The following is a 7535-nucleotide window of genomic DNA, read 5'->3' on the forward strand; positions in this document are numbered from 1 at the left end:
GAACAGCCCACATCTGAACACTGTTAGGCCACACAGTTTAGTGGCCCAGGAACAAGGTCACTTGCGTTGGATGCTGGGTTCCGACCTTGACTCACTTTTCAGTCTTGAGCAAGTTTACCTAACCTCTCTGTCCTTCAGCTTTCTCCTCTATACGGCAGCGGGGATAAAAGCGATGGAGTTGAAAATAAGACTCAGTCAAACAAAAACCTTAGATTAGGGCACGGTGCATTGAAACTCAGTGATTATTGCCCAGAAGACTCTTACTCGGAATGCTGCTGCGGCTGCTACACAGCATCAGATACAGCACTTAATAGCTGTTACTGCCTCTTTCTATCTATAAAGGTTTATACTTTGTGGACATAACTATATTTTGCAACCAACTCCAGCTATCGCTCCATCTCATTCCTTCCTTTCTTTGTCAAAGTCCTGTCTGAAGAGGTTACAGCCACCAGAAAGAAAACATAGATGATACTCTGCACAGCCCTGTCCCTAAAATCCTACAACAGTGTGGTTCTGACAACGCAACCTGGGGCCAAGAGTCCACCCACAGCTAGGTAACTTTTGACCTCTGCCCTTTGCCATCTTTCACCATCGCCCAGAACGCCAGCCCTCTGGTCAGTTTCCTCTCCAAGAACCTCAGCCCAGCAAAGCCCTGAATTTTTCAACTTCTACGGCTAATCCCCTCACTTCCCACCACATCCTCTGAAATGCGATGATGCCACATCCTTGACAAGCTCCCTGACACCTCTTGGTCTCTGTGAACCCCTTGGATCTCTTCAAGGTCTTCACTCCAAGCCTTTTGAGTGGACACTGTTCAGCCTCCCTCAAAGATGAGATTAAGAGCTCTGGCCAGTGCCTGGCTGTTACCTTCTGATGGGTCTTCTGTTCCACAAGCTGAAGGCAAGCCCCCTCTGAGTGGACTGCCCTCCTTGCATGCTATCCCACTCCACTATCACTCACTGATCCACTGGTCACAACCAATGGTCGTTCCCTCCTGTAGTTGCCCCAGAGGACTTCAGCATCCCTGGGTGTGACCTATGCCCTCCCTGGCCTCTCTCTTTACCCCTCACTCCATGTCCCTCAGCTCCATCCCACCTCTGTCAACCAATCCTGAGAATGTACCCTGGATTTGTTTTCACTCTGACACCCACAACTCCACAGACCATCCCCTCTGACCATAACTGCCCACCCATCCATCCCTCTCCTCTCTTCTCTCTCTTCCTATTCACTGATCACAAGGACTCAAGCCCTGGGGTCCCTCTTGGCTCTGTCTCTTTCCTTTCCTGCCTATCCTGGAAGACATCTCTCCATCCTCTAGTCCCTCTGCCCTCCTAAATCAACTGCTCTGCAACCCATCGATGCCACAATTAATTTGCTAGAATCCTCTGCTCCTCGCGGTGGATGGAGAGACTAGCCCACTGTCTGCTGTCCTAGACTGTCTGTAATGTCCAATCTCAAGTCGGTCTCCCACCCTGACAGTGAAGTCTGTTGTCATTCACCTCCTGAGAATTTCAAAACTCAATCCCACACCCGTTGTTTCCTCTGCTCTATAAATAATTTTGCTGTGCATGTCTGGGAGATAATACAGGTCATCAGGCATGAACTCCCCTAATTTCCTGTCTTTCTTCGCCTAAATGTGCTTGCCATTGGTGCCCACCCTTTCCTCCTAGCCCTCTGTTTTGGAGAAAGGGTGGGGCCCCTCCTGTCCAGGGTCAGTGCATCCACATAAACTCTTATCTGACACCCCCCACTTCCTCTGGGGCTCTTCTACATCAATCATCTCCTTTCCTGCAGTATTTTCAAACTATATCTGCACTAGTTTTTTTTTTTTTTTTTTAATGTGTAATTATTTATTTGGCTACACTGGGTCTTAGTTGGGATAGGAAGGATCTTCAATCTTCGCTGTGGCATGAGGGATCTTTTTTTTTTTCTTCCAGGAAGCAAACTCTCAATTGCAGCATGCAGTATCTAGTTGCCCAACCTGGGATCAAACTCGGACCCCTGCACTGGGAGTGCAGAGTCTTAGTCACTGGACCACCAGGGAAGTCCTGCACTAGCTCTTTTTGCTCAGAATAAAAACACAGGCCCATCTCAGATCTCAAAATGAAACAAACTGAACCTTGCTGGGCACATCATCACTAGTTATCACCCCTTCTGTCTTTGAGTCAAGTTTCTTGAAAGGGAAGTCCATCCTCACTGCCTGGACACCCTCCCCTCCACTTTCCCAGCCTCTGACCTAAGTGCAAGGCCCCAGATGTGGTCCTTTCCTCTCTGCCTCAGCTGACACTCAGGATCAGCCCTTCTTTCCTCTGTGAACACCTGTGCTCAGTTTCTGTGATATTGCTCTTTCTTGAGAAAGGCATCGTCACATAGATAATATGGATCTTCCTTCATGCCCTGCATTGGCAGAAGGATTCTTTACCACTGAGCCACCTGGGAACCCCCTTCAGGGTATGTTTTAGCTCTAAATCTTTTTTTGCATCAAGAAGATGATAAGACAAAGTTTAAAAGAGTCACCTGAAAAACTAAATTAAAATCTTACCTTTGAAAGTATATGGTCCAATTTGTACATTTTCCTGTGTGTTAGATGCTCAGTTGTGTCCAACTATTTGCGACGCCATGGACTGTAGCCCACCAGGCTCCTCTGTCCATGGGATTCTCCAGACAAGAATACTGGAGTGGGTTGTCATTTCCTCCTCCAGGAGTATATTTCACTCAATGCATATGATGTTCTTTGCCCACCAAAGAGCTCATATCTAAACTCTATATCCACCAAGGTTTTTGCTAGTCTTATTTCATCCGTGTTTTTCTACAAGGCTCTTCCAATTATCTTAGAAGAAAAATTACTCATAACAAATAGCTAAAGAAGCTACTGCATGATTATACTATTGAATTTTCTTAGATTTTGCAGTGAGGAAGGGTCCAAAAACATTTCCTAAAATCATTTTTCATTAATAAAATGAACTCTGCCTTTAGGAGACATGTTCTAATTCATTTCTTCAATGACTCTGAATGCTATTCTGAAGAAAATTTCTGATAATACAGTGAACCATTTTCTACCAATGAATATGGCTGAACTTGATCCACAGAGACCACATTTTCTTTTTCTTTTTTTAAAATTTTATTTCTTTATTTTTGGCTGTGCTGGGTCTTTGTTGCTATACACAAGATTTTGCTAGTTACTCTGAGTGGGGGTTACCCTCAAGTTGTGGTCCCCAGGCCTCTCATTGTCGTGGCTTCTCTTATAAGCACAGGCTCTAAGGCCCTCGGGCTTCAGCAGTTGCAGTACATGGGCTCAATAGTTGCTGTTCCCAGGCCCTAGAGCATAGGCTCAACAGCTGTGGCACACGGGCCTAGTTGGTCCGAGGCATATGGGATCTTCCGGGACCAGGGATTGACCCATGTCTCCTGTATTGGGAAGCAAATGCTTTACCATTGAGCTACCAGGGAAGCCCCAAGTTTTCCATTTTTAAACTATCAATGTTCTCTGTATAAGCACTTAACGTCCCTTCTAAGTAGTAAAACTGAGAGAGAACAAAAAACCTTCTGCAAAATGAATTAGAAAAGAAGCATCTCTGAACAATGTAATAATCTTAACAGGAGACCGTTTACCTGGACAAACAAAGCGATGATAGCGATTCCATGGGGCTTCCCCACGGCCTCATCAATACTGCCAAACAAGGTAGCGTTCCAGTGGATCAGGTGGAGCTGGATGAGCAACGACAGAGAGGCAACCTCGTTACTAAAGGTCCTTCTGCTCAGGAAGACAGAGATGGATCAACTTCTCCTTGACCCTATCCATACGGTATGGTATGCAGCAAGAGTATCACAGACAGACCCAGAGAGATGACTGGTTGAATCCCGGCTCTCTGTGTGAATCCCTTACTTATTTCTCAACAGAAGCAGGGCTCAGTGCCTCTCAAGTTCTGCTTCTGCCCTGATCAGCAGCACATCTGAGGGGACTTGCAGATTTCAAACTTTCGTTGCCTTCCTTAGACGACATCCCCTCTGGCTCTCACTGAAATGAAACTCCAGGTATGGTCACAAACATGAGAACTCATTGAAAGGATTAGTACCTATACACTCCAGTACCTGTCACCCACCATCTCCATTAAGAATGACACAAAGCCAGTCTCACATTCTGTAAATTAGTTCAACTTTCTAAGAATATGTAGAGATAGCATCCTATGAAAAACACTGCATCTTTTTTTAAAGCATGGTAAAGTAATGAACGCCAATGTGGAGCTCTTTTTTTAAAAAGGCCATTTCCTGCACTGCAGATAAAATTTTATCTGTGAAGGAATGACAAACAATACTCTAGAGGACTCTCTCACTCTCAGCCCTATAGAGCTCTGTGGTTTTCAAGTTTATCTAGAATACGCACTTGCTTCTACAGGGCTGATAAAACACTTGCAAGGAGCCAAATTCAATTCCCTGGTTAAAATCAAATGGCCGCTGAGGTTCTCAGTATAAAAGGACTTAGGTAAACCTTCTGCTGAGAATACTAATCATCGCTTTACATTTTAATCAAGTTATAATGACTTAGCTCCTGAAAACACTGCCTCATTTAAGAATTAATCCAAAAAGACACACTTAAATTCAGACACCTGTCCTTTTAGCATCCATATTAAAATATGAAGGAAAATTATCAAGGAAGATCACTGAAAGTTTGAAGCTTCTCTTGCTGTTTTCCCAACTAGAATTCAAAATTATAAAGCTGACCACTAGAGGGAAGTAATGAAGACCTCCGTCTATGATAGTATAGAAATAATAACCCAGGACAAGATTTTCCAGAGTTTCTTGGACTGCAAGATCAAACCAGTCAATCTTAAAGGAAATCAACCCTAAATATTCATCGGAAGGACTGATGCTGAAGGTGAAGCTCAATATTTTGTCCACTTGATGTGAAGAGTCTATTCATGGAAAAGACCCTGATGTTGGCAAAGACTGAAGGCAGGAGACGCCAGCGGCAGAGGATGAGATGGTTAGATAGCATCACGGACTCAGTGGACATGAATTTGAGCAAACTCCGGGAGATAATGGAGGACAGAGGAGAAAGATATGTTGCAGTCCATGGGGTCGAAAAGAGTCAGACACGATTTGGTGATTGAACAACAAAAACAACAACCCAGGACAGGTCAGGCTATGAAGAGCTCTCATGAACTTGGTTGTTGTTGTTCAGTCGCTCAGTCGTGTCTGACTCTCTACAACCCCATGGACTGCAGCACGCCAGGCTTCCCTGTCCTTCACCATCTCCCAGAGCTTGCTCAAACTCATGTCCATAGAGTCTGTGATGCCATCCAACCAACTCATCCTCTGTTGTCCCCTTCTTCTCCCACCTTCAATCTTCCCCAGCATCAGGGTTTTTCCTAATGAGTCAGCTCTTCACAACAGGCCAAAGTATAGCAGCTGCAGCTTCAGCATCAGTCCTTTCAATGAACACTCAGAACTGATCTCCTTTAGGATGGACTGGTTGGATCTCCTCGCAGTCCAAGGGATTCTGAAGAGTCTTTTCCAACACCAGTTCAAAAGCATCATTTCTTCAGTGCTCAGTCTTCTTTGCGGTCCAACTCTCACATCCATACATGATCACTGGAAAAACCATATCCTTGACTAGATGGACCTTTGTTGACAAAGTAATGTTTTTGCTTTTTATGTTTATGCTCTCTAGGTTGGTCATTAACTTTCCTTCCAAGGAGTAAGCGTCTTTTAATTACATGGCTGCAGTCACCATCTGCAGTGATTTTGGAACTCAAGAAAATAAAGTCTGTCACTATTTCCACTGTTTCCTTATCTATTTGCCATGAAGTGATGGGACTGGATGCCATGATCTCAGTTTTCTGGATGCTGAGTTTTAAGCCAGCTTTTTCACTCTCCATTCACCTTTTCATCAGGAGGCTCTTTAGTTCTTCTTCACTTTCTGCCACAAGGGTGGTGTCATCTGCTTATCTGAGGTTATTGATATTTCTCCTGGCGATCTTGATTCCAGCGTGTGCTTCATCCAGCCTGGCATTTCGCAAGATGGACTCTGCATAGAAGGTAAATAAGTAGGGTAACAATATACAGTCTTGACATACTCATGGTTCCTTTTGGAACCAGCTTGTTGATCCATGTCCGGTTCTAATTGTTGCTTCTTGACCTGCATACAAGTTTCTCAGGAGGCAGGTGAGATGGTCTGGTATTCCCATCACTTTAAGAATTTTCCAAAAAAAAAAAAAGAAGAAGAAGAAGAATTTTCCATAGTTTGTTGTGATCCACATAGTCAAAGGCTTTAGCGTAGTCAATGAAGCAGAAGTAGATGTTTTTTTCTGGAATTGTCTTGCTTTTTCTATGATCCAATGGATGTTGGCAATTTGATCTCTGGTTCCTCTGCCTTTTCTAAATCCAGCTTGAACATCTGGAAGTTCTCAGCTCACATACTATTAAAGCCTAGCTTGAAGAATTTTGAGCATTACTTTGCTAGCATGTGAAATAAGTGCAACTGTCTTGGTAGTTTGAAAATTCTTTGGCATTGCCTTTCTTTGGGATTGGAATGAAAACACCTTTTGCAGTCCTGTGTCCACTGCTGAGTTTTTCAAATTTGCTGGCATATTGAGTGAAGCACTTTAACAGCATCATCTTTTAGGATTTGAAATAGCTCAGCTGGAATTCCATCACCTCCACTAGTTTTGTTCATAGTGATGCTTCCTAAGGCCCACTTGACTTTGCACTCCAGGATGTCTGGCTCTAGGTGAGTGATCACACAGTTGTGCTTATCTGGGTTATTAAGATATTTTTTGTATAGTTATTCTGTGTATTCTCGCCACCTCTTCTTAATATCTTCTGCTTCTGTTAGGTCCATACCATTTCTGTCCTTTATTGAGCCCATCTTTGCATGAAATGCTCCCTTGGTATCTCTAATTTTCTTGAAGAGATCTCTAGTCTTTCTCATTCTATTGTTTTCCTCTATTTCTTTGCGTTGAACTTGGACTGCCCAGTAAATGTAACTGTCAAGGCGCTGCCTTTAAGAAAGCAATGTTCTATAACTCTTCAATTAATAAGGAAAGACAGACCAATTTAATCTTTCCATTTCTGGCTGCAACAGGAGCTTTGGTGTCCCAGTGGTACAGATAAGTGTACAGTGGAACAGATAAGAGCTGTTTGCCGTAATTAAAATCAACAAGAAAAAAAGGCCAAGATTGAAATCTATCTTGATTTCACAAATTACAAAGTTCAAATAAATGATTTTCTTACTTCTCATAGTAACAGTAAGGAGTATTTTTTTCTGAAACAAACTAAAAATGCATGTTTTGAGGTTGGCTGCTTTCAATTTTTTTGTTTTCCTTTTTGTTCCTTTGCCATTCCTCCTAATTCAGTAACATCCCATCACTCACACCTGTTCTTCCAAACTACTTCACATGCTTTTGTGTTTAAAAAATGCAGGGTCCCCACTCCTTGAGTGTGTGCTGCTCATGGTGATTTAGTTTCAAAGAGTATGGTACAGGATACCAGACAGTGGAGAAACATGGCCAATGGCACCTGGGCCAGTGAGCAGA

The 7535-nt window shown here is 43.3% G+C and overlaps 1 protein-coding gene across 3 annotated transcripts in view; it reads right to left on the minus strand.

Moving 5' to 3' along the window:
* CA8 (carbonic anhydrase 8) overlaps positions 1 to 7535 on the minus strand; it is an 86895-nt gene that overhangs the window by 33369 nt on the left and 45991 nt on the right. For all 3 annotated transcript variants that reach the window (XM_040261272.1, XM_040261274.1, XM_040261271.1), the window contains exon 4: positions 3613 to 3708. In XM_040261272.1, the coding sequence (XP_040117206.1) occupies positions 3613 to 3708 (96 nt within the window). The remainder of the gene's footprint in view (positions 1 to 3612; positions 3709 to 7535) is intronic.

Source organism: Oryx dammah, unplaced genomic scaffold (genome assembly GCF_014754425.2).
Source record: "Oryx dammah isolate SB20612 unplaced genomic scaffold, SCBI_Odam_1.1 HiC_scaffold_19, whole genome shotgun sequence".
Taxonomy (NCBI): domain Eukaryota; kingdom Metazoa; phylum Chordata; class Mammalia; order Artiodactyla; family Bovidae; genus Oryx; species Oryx dammah.